A 23,347-nucleotide genomic window follows, 5' to 3' on the forward strand; every position below is an offset into this window, starting at 1 on the left:
GTTTGCCCTTACCATTGTGTATTGTACAGCCAAACTTTTCTTGATATCTGGAAATTTCCTTTTGCTCTGGTTTTATTGCTCAGATGATGTAATTCAGGATACTTGAGAGAATCAGATTCATGCTTTTAATATGGCCACACAACATCGAGGTTAATTATCCATAGGGCCAAGAATTTCTACTTGGGTGATTTGTGTAAAATATATACCTGGATGTCAGTGAATTGCTCAATAGTTAAAGATTAGTCCTTTTGAAACACAAACCTTTTTTATAGATAGTCTTTAGAGAATTGAATGTGCGATTCACTTATTTTCTTTGGCTGCTGTTAGACAAATTTTGGAATTATAATTTTTTTTGACAAGTACCAGGTCTGTAAATAATCCTGGCATATAATAATTTGTAACAAGAGCACTCATATTTTGTTCGGTACGCGCTTAGTGCACATATTTAATTTATCATGCTTTGACTATAGAATTGCCAATATTCCTGACATATTCTTAGTGTGATACTTATACTACGAATGCATAAATACATTTTCCAAATGTATGAAATTAGATCAAATTTATTTCTGCAGTAATGTTCTGTTTAGTGTAATACTAATCTTGTAATGCAAATTAATACTTAATCTCTACTGAATAATTTCATTGTCCTTTTTTTTGTCCTTTTTAGTAACAAATTATTGTCTTGGGTGACAATAATTTCTATTTTGCTATATAATAATAGTTATACCAGCGCTTCCTGATGTTTTATTGCCCAAAATTTTGCTGCCAGGTATTTTTATTAGGGATTTCCCGATATCATTTTTTTTTAAGACAGAGTACGAGTACCGATACTTTAATTCTAGTACTCGCCGATACAAAGTATGAGTACTTTTATTTTAAAGGGCATCTGACACCAGGGTGACCCGGTTTCTGGCGCTGCTTACCGTATGATATGTGGGTTCCCTGTTGTGTTCAATGGAGGTGGCTGCTGTAGTATGAGCCAAGATCTCTCAATTGGACAGAACAGGGAATTTGCATTGGCGCCGAGACCAATGTCTCTGGAGCAATTGTGCTGATGTTCACATGGTGAGCAGCAATAGAAACCGGGTCACCTGCACTATCTACCTATAAATTCAAATTAGAGCAGGTGACTCTGCTGTAAGATTGGATTTAATAGTAGGGAGTATCCCCTTGTAGGTAGTATAGATAGTGACAGACATTAGTAGCAGCCCCCTGTAGACCGCAGCCCCACCCCTGTAGACAACAGCACCCCCCCCTTGTAGACAGCACCCCCTCTTGTCCCCCTTGTAGACAGCGCCTGCCCAGGGTCCCCCTTGTAGACAGCGCCCGCCCAGGGTCCCCCTTGCAGACAGCGCCCGCCCAGGGTCCCCCTTGTAGACAGCGCCCGCCCAGGGTCCCCCTTGTAGACAACAGGCCCCCCCCCCCCCCGTAGACAGTGCTCCCTCTTGTCCCCCTTACAGACAGCAGGCCACCCCTTATAGACAGTGGGCACCCTCCTTGTAGGCAGGGACCCACCCTTGTAGATAGCGCCCCCCCCCCCCCTTGTAGACAGCAGGCCCCCCTTGTAGACAGCGCTTCCTCTTGTCCCCTTGTAGACAGCAGCCCCCCCCCACTTTGTAGACAGCAGCCCCCCCCCCCCCCCCCCATTGTAGACAGCGCTTCCTCTTGTCCCCCTTGTAGGGAGCAGGGTCCCCCCTTGTAGGGAGCAGGCCCCCTCCCCCCCCTTGTAGACAGCAGAGCAGCCCCCACTTGTAGGGAGCAGAGCAGCCGCGCCCCCCCCCCCATCTTGTAGACTGCTCACCTGCGGCTGTCCTTGGGTGTTGCCGCTCCACTGTCCCGTTTTCCCGATCGCATCATGGCGTCCTATGGGGGAGCATGTCACATACACGTCACTATGCTTCCTCCATAGCGTTACGCTGGGCGCAGGGGAGGAGGAGGAGTGACGTGTATGTCGCATGCTCCTCCACAGGACGCCATGATGTGATCGGGAGAACGGGACAGCTGAGCGGGGCCGCACACCAGCAGGTATCGGGGACATTAAACGAGATACTAGTATCGGTAGCGAGACATCCCAAATTTTTATGGATCCCTGTTAACCATAAAAATAATTATATAAAAGACTAAAATAAATGAATAAATACCAGTGCTATATGGGTCTTATAATCAGCGAAAATAATTTTAGTGAGATAAAAGATAGACAATAAATAATGAATAAAATACTTGCTACTGTATTAGCGAGAGGCAGTTGCAGGCCCAATTTTCCAGTGATAGTTTAGATGATTCACATGGATATTGCTATAAGAATGAAAAAAAGTGGAATGTGTATAGGGCTAATATTCTTCAAGAATTAGTAAATAGCACACTATTGCAATATGAGGTATAATTACATTCCTATCCCTGCCGTCTGATAGGTATGTAATTATACCTCATATTGCAAGAGTGTTATTTACTAATTCTTGAACAACATTAGCCTAAAACTGCCTCTTGCTAATATAGTAGCAAGTATTTTTATTATTTATCTGTCTTTTATCTCACTAATAAATTATTTTCACTGATTATAAGACCCATATAGTGCTGGTATTTATTCATTTATTTTAATTTCTACTTTGCATTACAAGAAGCCCAATCTCTGTAAAATCAAATGGCTAAGGCCGCTAAAGGGTTAAAATTCTGGCATTAGCCTGCTTTCTGGGTTTGATGCTTTCTAGGTTTGATGCTTTCTAGGTGGCGACAAACAAAATCCTCTTTAATGGACACTGTCAGATCCAAAAACTTTTTGTTACTGATGAAAAGACCTTTTGTAATATAGTTGTTTAAAATTTTTTATCTAGAGATGAGCGAAGTTACAATACTTCGATTCTGTACGAACCTCGAGGCTCAGTGGTTGCTGACTTGAGCCTGCATAAATTAGTTCAGCTTTCAGGTGCTCCGGTGGGCTGGAAAAATTAGCTTACACTCCTAGGATCCATCTTTATCCATCTTTTTCAGCCCACTGTAGCACCTAAAAGCTGAACTAATTCATGCAGGCTAAAGTCAGCATCCGCCGGTCCACGAGGTTCATGCAGAATCGAAGTACCGTAACTTTACTCATCTCTACCAGACGCTATCGGAAGCCAGAACCCGTGGCTAATGGCTAATGTCGGACACCGGCTATCTGGGCGATGTCCGGCATTAACCCGTTATACGTCGCGATCAAAGTTAATTGCAGCGTCTAAAATGCTGAAAATACACTGCCCGTAGCTCAGCGGAGCTGATCAGGATCATTGCGAGGAAATCGCAATATCCTGATCGGCTGAGAGGACGGCGGGAGGTCCCTTACCTGCCTTCTCACTTTCAGGTCACTTCTTGAAGGCTCCAGTCATCCTCAGCAGGCTGGAGCAATGGAGTACCGATAACACTGATCAATGCTATGCTATGGCATAGTATTGAACAGTGTATGCAATCTATGCTATCTATTTTTGTGCAAAAAAGTTATAATTTCTTTTTAAAAAGTGAAAAAAAATAAACCTATATAAGTTGGGTATCGTTGTTACCTTAATTTTTATCGGAAAATCGCTCTGCGTAGAATCTGAAGCCCCCAAGAGTTATAAAATGAAGTTTAGTTTTTTTTTGTTTTTTTTTTCAATTTTACCCTAAAAATATTTTTTGTTTTGCCGTAGATTTTGTGATGAAATGATTGATGTCATTACAAAGTACAATTGGTATTGCAAAAAAACAAGTCCACATATGAGTCTGTAGGTGAAAAACTAAGTGTTATGATCTTTAGAAGGGGAGGTGGAAAAAAGTCACCTTAAAAGTGTCCTTAACTTTTAATCTATTGTTCCTTATGTAATTATAAGACACTTTGCTATTAACTTGCTGTGGAAATTCTCAACCTTTTATATGTTTTTAATGGCCAGGAGGGGTGTTAGGTGTAGTTAGGTACTCTTTAATACACTAACTCATATATTGTTTCCTGTCATCAAACCATATTTTCTAAAGCCAATGGCTCCTGAAAATCCCATCACTTTGGGTCCCCATACCAACTGGGACACTAACCAGTCCTGCAGCAGCATCAACTTGTCCATGAGTCATGGACAAGAGATGACTTATGGACAAGGCTGCATGAGCAGACACACCAATCACCTCCCATCATCACAAGGAGGGACACGTTCCATTTTTCTGAGACGATTTCTAACACTGTGAGCTAATGAAGTTATTTTTATAATAAACTACCGTAGCTGAGTACCCGGCATTGCCGGGTTTTTCCTTCCTAATCCTTGTTGGGGAGGAAAATAACAATATATGACGATGGCATATGAAATTAAAAGCTTTCTCCTTTTGTTTGTCATAACCTTTCCTCATATACTGTTGTCATAGCCTGTCCCCCTAGCCCGCCCTCCTAACACACCCCCCTTATATCCCACCTTCGTGTCCTGTCGACCTCGTGTCCCACAACCCCTGGCACGCATGCCACTCATGGCATGTCAGGTGCATTTAAGTGGCACGCGAGTGAATGCCGACCTGGGGACAGTCCTAGGACACTGTCGCTTTAAAAAAGCCACGTCTGCTAAAAGATCCGGCCTGGGATGTTGGATGATGTACCACCCCCCTCCCTCTTCCTGCCTGGTTAACTATAGCAGTGCAGCACCAGGAACATGTTCAGAAAGAGAGAAAGTTCTCTCTCTTTTTCTTCCCTGTCAACCTTATTCACCTGTCGTGCCATTCTCTGGCAGCATCATGGAGGGAATGGGAGGAAGGTCGCTCTGTACTAGCCGGCAGTGTCTGGAGGAGGGCAGGTCAGAAGTCACTGCTACCATCAGTAAGTCTCCTATATGTTTCTTTGTAATACACTCAGCTCTGCTCCTGGCTCTGACAGCAGCTCTCCTGTCCCACAGACAGGCTTTGGTCTCTGTCAGTCTATAGATCCCCATAACTTAGTTACCTACATAAGTGTTCATTCACAGATCCCCCATAAGTGTTTCATTTAAGGAACCTCCATAACAGTGTGTCGTGTCATTCACAGATCCCCCTACAACAGTGTGTCATCCAGAGATCCCCTATAACAGTATGTCATCTACAGATCCTGATAAGTGTGTTATTTACACACATTGTAAATTCACATGACTTCATTCACATGACTGCAATTTCATCAAAATTTTGTCTCCAAAAGTCCAATGGAGCTTCTTCTGTTCAGAGACCTGTAGTGCACCAGCAAAGCACTTAACATCCACATAGGGGGCATTTTCTTAATTGGGGGAAATTGGACTTAAAATTTATGGGTTCATTTTCTCTTATTACCATCATTTTAGTGTTCAAAATAAAATTTTCCATTTTCACATTCATCTTAAACGCAAAGTCGTCAAACACCTGTGAGGTGTTAAGGTACACTCTACCCCTTATGTTCCTTGAGGGGTGTAGTTTCCAAAATAGTATGCCATGTGGGGGTTATATTGCTGTTCTGGTACCATGGGGGCTTCCTAAATGCAACATGGCCACCAAAAACCATGACAGCAAAATTTGTTTAAAAAAGTCCCACAGTTGCTCTTTTCCTCTTGAGCCATGTTGTGAGCCCGCAGAGCACTTTGTCAACATATGAGGTATTTCCATACTCAAGAGAAATTGGGCTCCACATTTTGGGGGGCTTTTTCTCCTTTTACCACTTTTCAAAATGAAAAAAAAATGGGGCTACAAGAACATGTTAGTGTAAAAAATTTAGATTTAGATTTTTCTCCTCCACTTTGCTGCTATTCTTGTAAAACACTTAACGGGTTAACAAACCTTTTGAATGTCATTTTGAATACTTTGAGGGATGTAGATTCTATAATGGGGTCACTTATGGGGTATTTCTCACAGAAAGGCCCCTCAAATCCATTTTCAAACTTCACTGGTCCCTGAAAAATTCTGATTTAGAAATTTTCGCGAAAATTTTGAAAAATGCTGCTATACTTTGAAGCCCTCTGATGTCATCAAAAAGTAAAAACATGTCAACTTTCTGATGCCAACAGAAAGTAGACATATTGTGGGAATCATATTAATGTGAATCAATGTAAAATGTATTTGGAATATCCATTTTCCTTACAAGCAGATAGTTTTAAAGTTAGAAAAATGCAACATTTTCTACATTTTCATGACATTTCGGGATCTTTCACCAAGAAATGATGCAAGTAATGCCGAAAATTTACCACTATATTAAAGTAGAATATGTCACAAAAAAACAATCTCGGAATCAGAATAAACTGTAAAAGCATCCCAGAGTTATTAAAGGGTACCTCTCATCAAATAAACTTTTAATATATTTTAGATTAATGAATGTTGAATAACTTTCCAATAGCATGTTAATGAAAAATATGTTTCTTTCTATTGTATTTTTCCCGATCAGTCCTGTCGGCAAGCATTTCTGAATCATGCTGGAGTCCTAAACACTCAGAGCTGCCATCCTGCTTAATTCACAGGCAAACAGGCTGTGAACAAAGCAGGCTGGCAGCTCTGAGTGTTCTCCTTTGTGAACAAAGCAGACTGGCAGCTCGTAGTGTTTAGGACTCCAGCATGAGTCTGAAATGCTTGCTGCCAGGACTGGCAGGGAGACCCCTAGTGGTCATTTGTTCAAAGTGAAAAATTAAATTGAAAGAAGCATATTTTTTAATAACATGCAATTGTAAAGTTATTCTGCATACATTAATCTATAATATATCAAAAGTTTTTTTGATGAGAGGTACCCTTTAATGCATAAAGTGACAGTGGTCAGAATTGCAAAAAAGGAGTCCTTAAGGTGAAAAAGGGCTGAGCCCTTAAGGGGTTAAGCCAAGTGAAGGAACTGTATAATAGCTTGTTAAATGGTGGTTACCCGCCCACAACTTTGAAACCGGCTCTCGCTAATGCAAGTTCAAAAAAACGAATCGCTTTGCAGAACAAATGTAGAAAAATACTAACAATACAGAATGGTTCTCATTCACTTTCATATACAGTCCCATGGCTGCCAAGAAAAAATAAATCATTAACAAAAATTGGTATATTATATAGAACAATACAGATTTAAAATAATTTTGCAACTTTAAACCTCTTATAGCTTTCAAAAAATGTAGAAGTATCGAAAGTACGCTTACCCGTAGTAAATTCGAACATCCCAGAAGACTAAATTGACTGGATAAGACTGTTCTGAAAGGAAACTTCACATGCGGTTCCTGTGTCTGGTGTAATTATATGGTCACTGACAAGAATCTTAGGATAGGACGTGTCACCATATCGTTAAGGGATTGCATATGTTGCCAGACCACGAACATTGTCTATGCCATGGTTTCCCATGCATGCGGTTTTACATCGGATGCACCAGCAGAGCATTAAGTACCCACCTCAGGGAGCATGTTTACTCCCTGAAGACTGGTAAAGGAGCCCCCAGATTAATCTCTCATGTGCGTGAGATGCAAGGAGGAGATTACAAATGCCTGTGAATGTTTGTCATTGAAAGGATGCTCCCGCAGGATGGCATGGACAGGTGACAGTTACTACTACAAAGCAAAGCCCAGTGGATCATTGAAACGATGGCTTTAGGTAATGCTGTTCTTAAAGGACAACTGCAGCATTATAACACTTATCCCCTATCCACAGGATAGTCGATAAGTGTTTGATCGGACCCCCAGCGATCTCCTGAACTGGCCCCCATATTAGTGCTCGGTGAGAGTGGCTAATGCGCATAGCGTCGACCTAGAGAGGTCAACAGGTACACCCCCTCCCCCATAGAACTACTTGGAGGAGGCGTGTCGGCCACAATGTCATGCTGCGGCCGGCACGCCTCCTGCATGGGAGAATCGTGGCAGAGCTGCATCCGCAGGAGGGGTTTTCGGCTGCAGATGGCCTTTAAAGGGGTTCTCCGGTGCTTACACATCTTTTCCCCTATCCAAAGCATAGAGGATAAGATGCCTGATTGCGGGAGTCCTGGGGACCCCGCTGGGGACCCCCGGGATCATGCACGCGGCACCCTGTTTGTAATCAGTCCCGGAGCGTGTTCGCTCCGGGACGTATTACAGGCGACCACCAGGCCGGCGGCGTGTGACGTCACGCTCCGCCCCTCAATGCAATCCTACGGGAGGGGGCGTGACAACTATCACGCCCCCTCCCGTAGGCTTGCATTGAGGGGCGGAGCGTGACGTCACACGGGGGCGGAGGCGTGACGTCACACGCTGCCGGCCCTGTGGTTGCCTGTAATCAGTCTTGGAGCGAGCACGCTCCGGGGACTGATTGCAAACGGGGTGCCGCGTGCATGATCCCGGGGGTCCCCAGTGGCGTGACTCCCGCGATCAGGCATTAATGTTAATGTGTTATAGTATATGTTGTTATACACTCCTCTTCACCTACGTCATGTGGGGCGTGAATTTATACCTCCCCTGCACAGGTGAAGTTGAGTCTTACAAAACACCATGGTGGTGTGAAACAGTTCTGTCACTCTGGCTTTTTATGTAATGTCTGATTCAGTCCTGCTGATGTGTTTTTACTGCACCAAGTAATAAAGCTATGAGCACTTTTTATTTTATTTTATTTTTTTTTTTTTTTATAAATCTTGCAAAGATATGCATATCAATTTTGTTAAAATTTAAACTTTTTTTTTTGTTTTGTTTTTTTGTTTTCTAAAGGGGTACTCCACTGGAAAACATCTTATCCCCTATCCAAAGAATAGGGGATAAGATGTCTAATCGCAGGGGTCTCGCCGCTGGGGACCATCGTGATCTCTGCTCGGTGGCGGATGACTGGTGACCACAGCGACCACGCCCCCTCTATTCTTGTCTATGGAAAAAGGAGTGATGGCTACGTTTTAGCCGCCACACCCCCTCCCATAGACTTGAATAGAGAGGCGTGGCATGACATCACGAACAGGAAAGCTCCAAGCTTCCGTGTTCTGGACACCGCCGCTACCAGCCTGGAGATCGCAGGGGTCCCCAGCCGCGGGACCCCCATGATCAGACATCTTATTCACTATCCTTAGGATAGGGGAGAAGATGTTTTCCGGCAAAGAACCCCCTTAAAGTAGTACAATAATAGAAAAACTGCATAAATGATCAATTTCCATCCACAAACAATAAATTTTTGGCTTATGGTAAATTGAAAGGTGTCATTACAGTGTACAATTGGTCGCGTAAAATGCAAGCCCTCATATGGGTCTGTAGGTAGAAAAATAAGTTATGCCTCTTAAAAGGAGAGGAGGAAAAAACGAAAACTGTTTGACTAAACACAGTGAACAGTGTAAAAAAAAATTGCACATATACACTTTTTTTTCTCGTTTGGTCACATCATATATAGGAAAAATGAATTAAAAGTACGGTAATCAAAAAGTCCCATCAAAACAAAAATTATGCCAATTTAAAACTACAGAGATCTGCACAAAAATTAGCCCTCATACATCCCTGGATATGGGAAAAAATAGTTATAGGATTCAAAAGAGGAAAATTTTAAGCATACAGATTTTGTTAAAAGAAAAAAATGGTAGAGTATTAGAAAAACTATAGAAAATCACATTGACCTACAAAAATAAAGAAAACATGTCATTTTAACTATAAAGTGCGCTTTGTAAAAACAAACCCAATTGCATTTTTCTTTTCAAATTTCTGCCACAAATAGTAATTTATTTTTAGTTTTGCCATACATTTTGTTGTAAACTACAGTTAAAATATTACAAAGTACAATTGGTCGCCCAAATAAAAAATCTGTAATGTGGGTCTGTAGATTGGGGGGGAAAAAGTTATGGTTCTTAAAAGTGAAGAGGAAAACATGAAAATTCTAAAATGAAAACTAGCTGTGTCCCTAAGGCAAAATTGGACTGTGTCCTTAATGGGGTCTTTTTGAATAGTTTTCAAAACAACTAGTGCCAGAAAGTTTAACAGATTTTGAAATTACTTTTTCATTTTTGCACTTTTTTGTTTTTTCCTCCTCACCTTCTAAAAATCATAATGTTTTCAATTTTCCACCTAGGACCCATATGAGGGCTTGCTTGTTTTTTGCACCACCAATTTTACTCTGAAATGACCTCAATCATTTCACCACAAAATCTATGGCAAAGACAGAAAAAAAAATTATTTGTTGGTCAAAATATTTTAAAAAAAAGCCGTTTTGTAACTTTTTGGGCTTCCGATTCTACGCAGTGCTTTTTTTGGTACAAATTACACCTTATCTTTATTCTGTAGGTCCATACGGTACAAGGATACCCAATTTATATAGGTTTTATTTTATTTTACTACCTAAAAAAAATTATAACTACATGCACTAAAAATAGTATTATTAAATGGGCACTGTCAGATACAAAAACTTTTTTGATATTTTGTAAAGCATGCAAAACCAGTAGGTTTTGCGATTGCTTTCATTAGAAAATTTTCAGTATTTCATACTGAAAGAGCCAGTCAAACAACTGCTCCCCTGCATGCTTGGACAACTACTAGTCCTGCTGTGTCCATGCATCATCACCTATGTCATGGACACACTTCCTTGATTGACAGCTGTGAGCGCAGGGCTCACAGCTGGAGGAAAAATCCCACTATCAGCTTGTGTCCCGCTACTGTCAGTGAGGACAAGCTGGGAGTTGTAGTTTTGCTAATGCTAGGGGAGATTTGAACAGACAGCATACTGAGGGAGGGGGCGGAGACCTGCACAGAGAGGCCATGCCCCCTCCCTTTGAGGAGTTCAGACTAGTGAGTTCAGACTTCAGACTCGTTCGTGCGGTATTGGGGTAGAGCACCTGCACTTCTAGTTATGTAACCTGCACACGCTGGTCAATAAAGAAGCTTGCGTTGAATTCTTTGGTGAGCTGCCGTCTTTTTCTACTTCACTGTTTTGCAATAAAAAAATAAAGTTGCTAGACACATAAAAATTAGATGAACATGGTCAGGATAGGTACTGAGTGATATATTAAAAAATATGTTTTTTTTGTTGGATCTGACAGGTACGCTTTAAAATTGTCCTCTTCTGACACCTATAACTTTATTTTTCCATATACGGGGCCGTGACCTGAGGTTTTTATCGGTACTATTTTTATTTTTATTGGACTTTTTCATCGCGTTTTATACATTTTCTTTTTCGGTATACAAAGTGACCCAAAAATATGCAATTTTGGACTTTTTTTTTTTTTTTTACGTAAACACCGTTGATTATGCAACTTAATTCTTATATTTTTATAGATCGGACATTTACACAAGCAGCAATACCACAAATGTTTATTTTTTTTTTATGTTTTTATATATTTTTTATATGTAATTTGGGAAAAGCGGGGCAATTCATACTTTTAATATGAAAGGGGTTAATGTGTTTTTTTTTTTTTTTTACACTTTACTAGTCCCTTAGGGGACTTTTAAGAGAAATCATTAGATACCTCATACAGATCAATGTAGTTCCATAGAACTACATTGATCTGTGTGTTCTGCGCTCGATTGGTAAAGCCTTGTCCAGCCAGGCTTTATCAATCTCAGAGCCGCAGAAGACACAGGACGAGAGGTAATAAGCCTTTTGGGTACCTCAGAAGTGGATTGCTCCCCCCGCGATCGCGCTTCGCGCGGGGGGGTGGGTGGTTTGGGGGGGTGTTTGGGACGATATCAGGGGGTAAATCCACCTCACTGGACCACCATGCCACCCTCTGGCATATCACAGAAACAATACTTAAATGTATATTTATATATTTTTTACTTGCTAGGCCATGTAGATGCTTTACATGTAGTTTTTTTTAAATTAATTTAGCTTCTGTATTTGGCTCACAAATCTCCCTGTTCTGCTCTCTTGTTCTGACATCCACTACTCAGGAAGGGGAGTGTCCAAGGCAAGCACTGAACCCGCCCTCATTTACCATGCATTAACTAGCTCTTGCTGTGCTGGGTCTCTTCACCCAATCACTGCAGGCTGCTCTGTAACCCCTCCTCTCTGTTTTCAAACAGGAGTCTGATAGGACAGGAATGAGTACAGAGGAGTGCTCATCCTGCCCTCACTTACTGGATTTTGTCCTAGCCTGTGCTGAAGCTTGGACAAAGATGATGCTGCAGCTGGACAGGATTATGTTCTGGATGGTATGGGGACACCTAGTGTGTGTTTTTTTTTTTAACCCATGATTTCTATGAAAAGGAAAAAGATTATGAAGTATATTAGAAAGGTTATTGTTTTCCCAAGATGTAAAACATATAAAAAGTTTTTGAATCTAACGGTGCCTATGAAGTTCCTTTTTTTTTATTTACCTAGTACCATAAGCTGGTCACATCATCAGAATTAACGGTAATTTCATGTTTGGTATAAAAGAAAAAACAAATTGTAATAATTAAATTAATTGATTCTTACATTTACCTTGAAGTATGTACAGTATTTGTGATTTATTATTTTCCAATTAAATTTTTCTATAGACACTTGTGTAGTTTTGCTGTATTGATCTTTGCATTGTAGTTTTGCTGTATTGATCTTTGCATGTTCTAACACAGGCAGGAGTTACAGATGAAGACTGTAAGAAAATTATGGCAGCAATGAAAGAAATTCATGTTGAAGAGACAAAGCTTGAAAAGTTGCCATCCTTTTCAGAATTGGAATCAAGGTATTTCATTGCATTCTGACTTGAAAAAATGTAAAATAATGGTAGTATAGCCACAACATATTGAGTGGAATCATTCTGTGCCACAAAAGTACATTTGATTTTCTTTAACTATCCGACAAAATATTTGTAGTAAGAGAACAGCCAATTAGGATGGGTTCACGGATGTCGGGAGTGTGGCTCAGTCAACCCAGCCTAAAACTTACCGCAATTTAGGCCTCAGTGCATCAGTTGTCTGAAAGGCACTCCTTTCAGACATTTTTTCGCGGTTTATATAGAGGTTTTTGTTGGTGGGATATGTGTGGTGTGTGTGTGTGTGTGTGTGTGTGTGTGTGTGTGTATATATATATATGTATGTATATATATATATATATATATATATATATATATATATATATATATATATAGCCTTTTTTTCATGCCCTAAGCATTCTGCCTTTTTAAGACTACAAAAAAAATGGAAAATCAAACTGCAGCCTTTACAGGATTAAAAAAATGTTTCTGTACACTTTAACATTACATTCGGCCACATAGTTTTGACAAAAAAAATGGCAAAATGCTGTTGTAGGTCATTCTGCTTTAGGGCATTGTTTTTGCCTCAAAACTACACTGTGTTTGCTTGAAAAACGCATTCCACCAAGTTTTAACATATTATTTTCTGCCTTAAAAAGAAGTAACCGGTCACTTTTTTGATAAGGTTCCACCTGTGAGCAGCTCTGTTCCTCCCACTGAAATCACTGTGGGAGCATGAAGTCTTTTTCTGTATTTGACAAGGTTATATGCATCCTTGCACTGTTTATGGTATGAACCATACCTAAAGGTGCTTCACAGCTTAAAAAAAGCCATGATTATATAAAAGCAGTTTTTCGGAGCAGGTTTTTAGATATATATTTTTTTTTACGGCTAATTTTATGAACTTGCCATTATTAAGCTGGAAACAGGTAACAATAGGTGGTGGTACACACACACTGAATTCTGCATACCCAGCAAGTTCTCTTTAGACACCAGTTTTCTATGTCCATGCAACTATGGTAAAGAATATTTCTGAATTGCAAATATTATAGCACAGCAACAGTTTGACAGGATGGCTGCCCCCATTATACTGTACAGGAAATAAAATGTGAACATTTTCCATAAAAATACAGAAAAAATTAAGATTTATATACTTTTTTACAGTACAATTGTGGTGTGCATCTTTATATAGTGGCTAGCTTTGGTTTACAGCAAGTTTTAGGTTAGACCTGGCTTACAAACTTGCCTTTGACAGCAATTTTTAAAAATTCGCACAGCTCCGTTCCACAGCCACCCTTCCGCATCGATCACCCATCCGCTGGCTGTTGCAGAACTACAACTCCCAGCATGTCCTTACAGTGAGGACATGCTGGAAGTTATAGTTAAAACAGCATATGGGCGGGTGGCCGGGGAGCGGAGCCGGCCGACAGAAATATGTAATTAAAGCACTGTAATTTCATATTTTCCAGGCAGACCTGTGATTGGCCTGGACCCCCTGGCCAATCACAGCTGCCAAAGGGAAATATGAAGTTACAATGCTGTAGCCTGGGAAGCCAGGGAGTGGAGCACAGTGCCGCCCGCTTCCCTTGCTTCCTTTTCACCCACCCACAGGACTACAACTCCCAGCATGTCCTTATTGTAAGGATATGCTTTCTGTTGTAGTGGTGCGGTGTGGACAGGCGGAAGATGTGCGGACGAGTGACAAGTTTGTCACCTGCCCGCACATCTCCTGCTTGCGCAGCATGACTACAATTCCCAGCATGCCCTTACAGTAAGAACATGCTGGGAGTTGTAGTCGTGCGGTGGAGGTTGGTGACAAGCTTGTCACCCGCCCGCACATCTCCTGCCCTAGCCGCACATCTACAAATTCCAGCATGTCCTAACTGCTGGGGCATGCTGGGAGTTGCAGTCCTGCGGCGTGGGTAACAATAAGTGTACTAACATATTTTCTGTGATTTCCCCCCCCCCCTCCCTCATTTCAGAACTGTGTATCCTGTGGACTACTTCGGATTCGGTGGACTACTACCATGTTAATAAAATGGTTAACGAGGGCTTGTGGGGGGAGTTTTTTTTTTTTTTTTTTTAAATTAGGGGAACCCTATGCATGTTTATATATATATATATATATATATATATATATATATATATATATATTTATTTATTTATTTTTTTTTTTTTTTTTTATTTAGTCAAAAAATCTTCAGCCATATACCAACCAAACAGCAACAGCCTAACATTACCAGGGTTGGCGAGGACCATTGTTACCAGCCCTCCCCAGCCTAAATAACGCCAGCCTGTTACCGCCTAGGCCCAGGAGCGCCATTTTTGATGCTCCAGGCCTGTTGGTACGAGTTCTTCCCAGCACCCCTATGGCGGTGGGTACCGGGGTAATAATTGGGGGTTAGTGCTAGCTTTTTTTGGGGCAAACCCTAAGCCCCGGATTAATAATGGACTCCGTCTATAAGACAACTTCCACTACTTAGCTTGTAAAGTAAATAAAAAAAAAAACACAGCACGTTTATAGGCCGACATTTATCAATGTCTTTTAGACAGTTTTTACGCCTACAAAAGGAGCAAGCTGGCAGACAGAGTGGTCAGACACAGGAGAAGCAGATCCACACCTAAGCACAGATTTGCAGGTCACTATGATAATAATACCCTTTTGCTCAGGCACAGTTGATAGGAAGGTGTCCCCTTTATAAAGGTTCAGCAAAGTGGGGTTCTTGGTTGTTGAAGGCAAAATGACCCTTTAAATCTAACAGAACCAGGGCATGCTAGTACCCTGCAGTTGACTAAAAAGAATCTGGGTGGTGTGCCGATCGGAGGACTGTGACAAAACCAAAATCGTGAATATTGTCTTAAAAAAAAAAAAAAAATAGCAATTTACAGAGTAAATGTTCAGACATAACCAAGACAATAACAGTTGGATGTAACTACAAAAATTATGAGAAATCACACACCTCTTGATATTAGTTTCCTTCCATTAGCAGTTTCAAGAGGTATACATTCCATCAAAATGATCTTCTTTCCGAAGTGCCTTTTATGTATTAGAACATGCTTTTATTCCAGTTTCTAATTCACTTGACCTTTTTTTTTTTCCCAGAAGATAGAAAGTCATGCTCATTTGTAATATCTAGCTGGCCAGCTAAGGTTCCTCTACTCATAAGTACTACACACAAGAATTTTAAGATCATAACACCACTTAGCCTTCTATATCTCATTGTCTCAACACAAAGGCCCACCTTGGATATTTTCTTTGCACATAAAGGGCTTACTGCCTATATATAAGCTTGCTCTACATGTCTCAAAAACCATTCGCATATCCACTCCTATTGTGACATGTTAGATCTACCATTGTGGGACAACCTTAATTTTACTAATTTTGCGCAGGTTTTAGGATCACCACAATGCAACCCCTACTCCCCCCATTTGGTTCAACCATGGTATGAGTAAGTAAAGTATTGGGGCGTGGTCTGGCCGCAGAGCATGGTGGCTGCCTGAACTAAGAGCTCCGGCAGCAAGCGACGGAACAAAGCGGCTTACACCCGACAAGGTGGGAGAATCAACACCCAATTTCTACTCTCGGGTCCCTAAACATCTGAAGTACAGGATGTCTACAAGGAAGAAGGGTAGAATGAATCACAAACCTCGCAAACTGACTGACTTTTATGCACCGCCTCAGCCAGAGGCTTTGCAAGATGGCGATGGCTCGCTCCCTCCACGCGGCCACCCACACAGGGGACCGCTTACGAGAGCAGATCTACACAACTCACCAGCTTCTCTCAGGCGTAGTTCCTCTCTGCCTCCGGTGGCAGACGACGGGGATCAGAAGAAACGCACTTCCTCCGGAGCCCTTCCCTCATCACAGGCAGGCCTGCCACACCAACATGGCGCCTCGGCTCCCTCCTCTCCGTCCTCTGCATCTAACAGCCCACTTAAGCAGAGACCGCGCCTGGAGGCTTCGGGAGGTGAAGAGGACCAAAACCCCCTGATGGAGGCCTTCCGCATAGAAGGTGAGACTTTCTTTAATACTGTCCCAGCATCGGATGTTCCAGTCACGGAGCTGTCGCTGAAACGCATGTTGCTCCTGCTGAACACTTCTATATCTAATAACCTCCTCCATACTTTACAACCCATACGCTCTGCTATCACAGAAGTTGAGAACAGGGTAGAACACACAGAATCAAAAATGGCGGTTCTGGTGAAATCGCACAATGATCTCATAGACTCCCATTATGACTTGGAGGCTGATGTGACTGCGCTCCGGGCTAAAATAGCGGACATTGAAGACAGATCGAGAATGAATAACATAAAGTTCCGGGGTGTGCCAGAGGACATTGCACCCAAAGACATCTCTAATTATCTGTTGTCCTTAATGAAAGCCTATCTGCCTGATACACCCACCTCAGAACTGCTACTAGATAGGGCCCACAGAGTCTCAAAGCCCAATCACCTGGCTGAGAAAGTCCCGAGGGATGTACTTGCTCGGGTGCATTTCTTCCATGTAAAGGAAGCCCTGATGGTGAAATCCAGAGACCGCAACAACATACCTGAGCAATACCGGAAAATTGCGCTGTTTACGGATCTGTCAGCTGCCACTTTACAGATTCGACGTAACCTGGCCCCGATAACTTCAGCGCTACGAGATAATCGCATCCTCTACAAATGGGGTTTTCCCACACGCCTCTTGATCCACAAGAATGAAAAACTTCATGTTATCTGCTCTGTAGAGGAAGGAGTTAAACAACTGGCAACCTGGAACATAGAAGTACAACTGCCACGACAAATGGAGCGCCCATCTCCATCTAAAGTCCACCCTCCTTGGCAATCCGCAGATTCCAACAAAAAGGGTCGCACTTGAAGACTGCACGGAATGGTTCGGTCTCACCCATCGAGTTCTGCTTACAGAGAACTTTTTCTTTCACCCCACCACTGGATGACAGCTGTAGTTCATCTCCTTTTCCTGTGATGGACCGTCTCTCAGGCACTACACGACCTGGGATGTGTTTGTTTTCCTTGTTTGTTACCCCCCTCCCTCTTTTTCCCCCTTTCACCTTTTCTTTTACAGGTACGGCTCTTTCTTCAAATTGCAGAAGACTCTTCAATCAAATATGGCAAGACGTGAAGGACTGATGGACTTTGTTTACAAGCAGACCACGGACTCGACATGACTGTTAAGGTTTTGTCCATTAATGTGAATGGTCTTAATGTTCCACAGAAACGTAGTTACTTGTGGTCGGAAGCTAAGGCTCAGTCTTGTGATATACTGTGTGTTCAAGAGACGCATTTGTTAAGGGAAGATGCTTTTAGGCTGAAGCATAGATCTTTCCCTCATACCTATTTCTCACACTTTCATTCTAAGTCTAGGGGCACCTTTATAGCAATTAGAGACACTCTAGCCTTCACTCCTTTGAAAGAAATAATAGACCCGCAGGGAAGATATATTATTCTGACATGTCGCATTAACAATGTACTATATACCATTGTATCCTTGTATGCACCCAACAGAGGCCAGCTGAAATTCTTGCAGAAGCTATTTCGCATAGTCTACACACATGCTCAGGGTCACGTGGTAGTCGCAGGAGATTTTAATGCTGTGCCTGATGTCCATGAAGATGTGTCCTCCTTAGGTAGAGAGCGCCCATTCTCCATTCGGGACATGATACACACCGAACATCTCTATGATGTATGGCGACTCCTACACCCTGGCGAACGGGACTTCACGTTTCATTCCACACCTACTAATAGTTATTCGAGAATAGACCTGTTTCTAGTCAGCAGATCTATTTTAGACTGTATTGAATCCTCTACTATTGAATGTATGAAGTGGTCTGATCACACTCCCATAACTCTTACTATAGAGGAACATGTCACAAGCTCGCCCACATATTTGTGGCGTAGCAATGAATTTCTGATGAGACACCCAGCGCATAAAGCCACATTAGAAACAGATTTAAACCAATATTTTTCGTTAAATGCCACTACTGATGTTTCACACAGCACAATATGGAACGCCCACAAAGCAGTAATAAGAGGCTCCTTTATCAAATTAGGACATATGGTTAAAAAAGACAGAAACGAGCAACTAAACACCCTGCTGGAGAAACAAAAACAGGTGGAAACTAAAAATATGCTTTCTCCGACGACGGAGTTGGCAAATGAACTTAAACAGATTAGAATAGCTATCCATACCCTATTGTTTGACTCATATGCCAGACAATCCCAAAAACTAAAAGCGCAATTTTATACCTTCGACAATAAAACAGGGAAAGTCTTTGCTAATAAACTAAAAAAAAAACATGCTAAATCTAGAATTCATTACATTTGGAACCCTTCCTCGTCCCATAAAATATACTCCCCACATGAAATTGCGCAGGGCTTTATGGAGTATTATGCAAACTTATATAATCTTACACTAGATTCTGATACGCACACCCCCACATCTGAAGAAATTGATGCCTTCTTAGATGTCCTCCAACTACCTGCTCTATCCCACACCCAACTTGCTAAACTAAACCAACACATCTCAGAAGGGGAACTTACTATGGCCATTAAGAACCTGCCTTCCGGAAAATCCCCCGGTCCAGACGGGTTGACAGCCCTTTACTACAAAACCTTTTCTACCACTCTGGTGCCATTTGCGACCCCTTTTTTTAATGATAGCATGACGCTGGGCCACATGCCCAGGGAAAACCAGGAGGCGTTAATAATTACCCTTCCAAAACCGGGGAAACCGCCAGATAAACCCTGCAATTTTCGCCCAATATCGCTGTTAAATGTGGACATAAAACTTTATGCTTCTATCCTAGCGTCCCGAATAGCTCCCTTGCTGCCTGCCTTGGTCTCTTCAGATCAGGTAGGCTTCATTAGGGGCCGTCAGGCCTATGACAACACAAGACGCCTGATCAACATCTTACATCGCCTAGACAATACATCGACTCCAGCGGTCCTTTTGGCGCTAGATGCCGAGAAGGCGTTTGACCGCCTGAACTGGTCTTTCTCCTTCTCGGTTCTGGGACGAATGGGTTTCAGTGGACTTATACTGTCCGCTATACGGACACTGTATTCACAACCGAACGCCAAAGTATTTACAAACGGCACACTGTCAGCTAGTTTCTCATTGGGGAACGGTACTCGCCAGGGATGCCCACTGTCTCCACTAATGTTTATTCTATGTATTGAGCCCCTGGCCCTGGCGCTAAAAGCTAACCCATTGATTTCAGGCATTGACATACAGGGACGACAACATTTAGTGTCTATGTATGCGGATGATGTCCTATTATCAGTAACTGACCCATCCACATCTATACCAGCAATAATGGACACCATATCACGCTACAGCACAGTATCTTATTATAAATTAAATGCGAGCAAGACCCAAGTTCTACCGCTCCGGCTTGACACAACACTAGCGCTCTCTCTTAGGGGTGCATATCCATTGGACTGGAGAACAGACAGCATCAATTATTTGGGAGTACAGATTACACCTACCTTTAACTCTTTGTATTCACACAACTATCTCCCATTTATAAAAACCTTTGGGGAAGAACTGAATGCCCTGAATAAAATAGAGATGTCCTGGCTGGGTAGAATAGCCGCTTTTAAAATGCTCACATTGCCCAAACTGCTTTATCTATACCGTTCCCTACCCATTCCCATTCCACGTGCATTTTTTCGCCGCCTTAACAGCATGTTACTTACATTTATATGGGCAAACAAGCGGAAAAGAGTCTCAATGACCCTAATGACAAAACACAGAGACCGGGGTGGGGCGGGACTTCCGCACATATATCACTATTATGTAGCAACTCTGATATCACAACTTAGACCTTTCCTCAGGGGTATACCAGACACTCCTTGGATGCAGGTGGAGAGCTCTTTCTTTGGCCAGGGAGTTGCAGCCTCATTACTGTATCTCAGGGTATGGAACTTAGCCTTACCAAACAACATCTCTCCAGTGACTAAGGCAGGCTTACATTGTTGGGAATATTTACACAGTACGGCTGGGAAACGTCGATCTACTAGCCCCCACACAACGCCATTGCGTCTTTTATCAACTGCCATAAAAGATCTAGACATACGCAATTGGGACTCAGCTGGCATCACTACAATAAATCAGCTATATCGTAATAATACTTTACTGTCCTTCACAGACCTCACACGAAATTACAACCTCCCTCAATCTGACTTTTACAAATTCCTACAAATAAGGTATTTTTTACATACCAGAAATGATTGCACATGGCTTTACTCCATGGAGGCCTTTTCCATACTGGGGGTCCAACAAAAAGGACTTCGCTCACTAATGCATATACTAGAATCCGATAAACCAATGGCTACCTACACCCCCTTTAAGTCTTGGGAAAAAGATTTATCCAGGTCAATCACAGATCAGGAATGGTTAACTGCCGGCAAATGGGCAAAAAGGGCCCTACCATCGGTACTTCATCAAGAAGCCTATCTTAAATCACAATATAGATGGTATCTTACTCCTGATAGGCTACATCTCATATATCCGGACTCCCCACAGGAGTGCTCGAGGGGATGTGGCATTAAAGGAACTATATTGCATGTATTGTGGGCTTGCCCCATACTGGAAGGGTACTGGCAACAGGTTCGGGCGATGGTGGGTAGTATACTGGGCTCCGATTTCTCCCTGACCTCAGCCACAGCATTGCTGTTGTTGGATCTCCATTCCATTCCACCTCAGTTTAGAAACATAGTCTGTAAAATCTTGGTCTTAGCCAAATTAATTATAACTCGCCACTGGAAATCTCCTGTACCCCAGACTATCAAAGAACTTAGCTCAACGTTAAATCATTCTTACGCTTGCGAGAGAGCAATGGCCTATAACACTGGGGCAATCCCCTCTATGGAAAAAATGTGGGAGCCTTGGGTGCGGTCTACTTCCGCCCAGCCTGTGCCATAATGACCCTCGGAACTACACGTCCTTGTTTTGTAGTAATCCACAACATTGAAGAGTCCGACACCATATACTTCATACGCTCCTTGACATATTTAGCATAGCAAAATTGTGCAGATGCTCGCCTTACCTGTTCATTTCCTCTCTGCTCCTTCCCTCCCCACCCTCCTCCTACTTTGCCCAACCACCCATCCCCCACTCAGTTACATGACAGTTTTCTAGTTATTGTTCTTTGTTATCCAGCGAAGATACTTGATTGGCACCATACTATGTGATAATAGGTTTCATGGTCTCTCTTGATGGCATTTCACATGTCCGTCCGGAGCTGGACATATCCTTGTTAGACAATATGCATGTCATGCGCTATTCTTTACATGTATCTTATGCTTGTTGTTTATTATCATACAATGTGAAAATTTCAATAAAAAAGTATTGAACCAGAGTAAGTAAAGTATTGAAGTACAGTGTATCAAAGGATAGGTGATAAGATGTCCAATTGCAGGGGGTACCGCCGCTGGGATCTTTGGTGCGGCACCCCAGTCATCCTTGCATTGAGCGAACTCTGCTACGTGCCGGGTGACTGGCAACTACAGCCGCCACGCCCCTTCCATTCATGTCTATGGGAGGAGGCGTGATGGCTACTTACTTGCCGCCACGCCCCCTCCCATAGACCTGAATGGAGGGATGTGGTGTGACGTCACTAATGCGGAAGCTCCAAACTTCGATGTTCCGGACGCCGCTGCTGCCAGCCTGGAGATCGGTGGGGGTCCCTCGCAATCAGACATCATATTCCCTATCCTTTGGATAGGGGACAAGATGTTTTTTGGAGGAGTACCCCTTTAAAGTCCTCGCACTTTTTATATGTTTATACAACTGCACCATGCACTGAATGGCAGAGTTAAAGATCCCAGACACGGGTGTAGGTTCAGTGACAACTCCCTTCTTGAGCTTTTCCCCAAGCCACATTTAACCATCATATTGATCCCTCTCCAAACTGGGGTTACGCAACATGATTGGAGGACTGATAGAGGATAAAGCTGTAACTTTTTTTTTTTTTTGACTGCACCACAACCAAATCAAGCTCCATCCTCCTCACAAACTACAGTTGGGAGTGCTGCTTCAATTTTACAAGGCTACTACAAGTAGAGAATTGTATCTTTGACAGGTGTTTTCATGATTGCGCCCATCCAGAGTCTATACCTGTGTGCTCTAAAAATGGAGTAGAGAGGTCAGTGACAGATATGGCTGTCTTGGCAAAAATGACCATCAACTCTCTCAGCTCTAACTAAGGATCTGCAGCCAATTGTTCAGAAAGTACACAGTATAAAATAAGATGTGAATTAATGCTTGCTACATAATGAAACCATACTTCATCAGCATGGTATTTCCAGACATGCCAACAAGATGGGACCTTTTGGAGTATCAAGAAAACAGAGGGCCAGAAACCATTCACGCCAAAAAGGCCTTCGAGAAAGCTTCAAATTGGAGTATATGACCTCAATTTGGAAACAATTTGCTTTTATACCTGTGCGCCATTGAAATAGGGTACACAAGTCTTTAACCCCTTAAGGACACATGACGTACTGGAACGTCATGTGTCCACTCCCGATCTATAACGCGGGGCCACGGCGTGGCCCCGCGTCATAGCGGGTCGGGCCCGGCCTCTAACAACGGCCGGGACCCGTGGCTAATAGCGCGCGGCATTGATCGCTGTGCCGCGCGCTATTAACCCTTTAGACGCGGCGTTCAAAGTTGAACGCCGCGTCTAAAGTGAAACCGAAAGCATCCCGGCTAGCTCAGTGGGCTGTTCGGGATAGCCGCGGTGAAATCGCGGCATCCCGAACAGCTGACAGGACAGCGGGAGGGCCCCTACCTGCCTCCTCGCT

The 23,347-nt window shown here is 42.6% G+C and overlaps 1 protein-coding gene across 4 annotated transcripts in view; it reads left to right on the plus strand.

Moving 5' to 3' along the window:
* The window catches only part of ASZ1 (ankyrin repeat, SAM and basic leucine zipper domain containing 1), a 323,240-nt gene that overhangs the window by 185,958 nt on the left and 113,935 nt on the right, over positions 1–23,347 (plus strand). For all 4 annotated transcript variants that reach the window (XM_056573848.1, XM_056573849.1, XM_056573846.1 and 1 more), the window contains exon 10: positions 12,420–12,529. In XM_056573848.1, coding sequence (XP_056429823.1) covers positions 12,420–12,529 — 110 coding nt within the window. The remainder of the gene's footprint in view (positions 1–12,419; positions 12,530–23,347) is intronic.

Source organism: Hyla sarda, chromosome 4 (genome assembly GCF_029499605.1).
Source record: "Hyla sarda isolate aHylSar1 chromosome 4, aHylSar1.hap1, whole genome shotgun sequence".
Lineage (NCBI taxonomy): Eukaryota > Metazoa > Chordata > Amphibia > Anura > Hylidae > Hyla > Hyla sarda.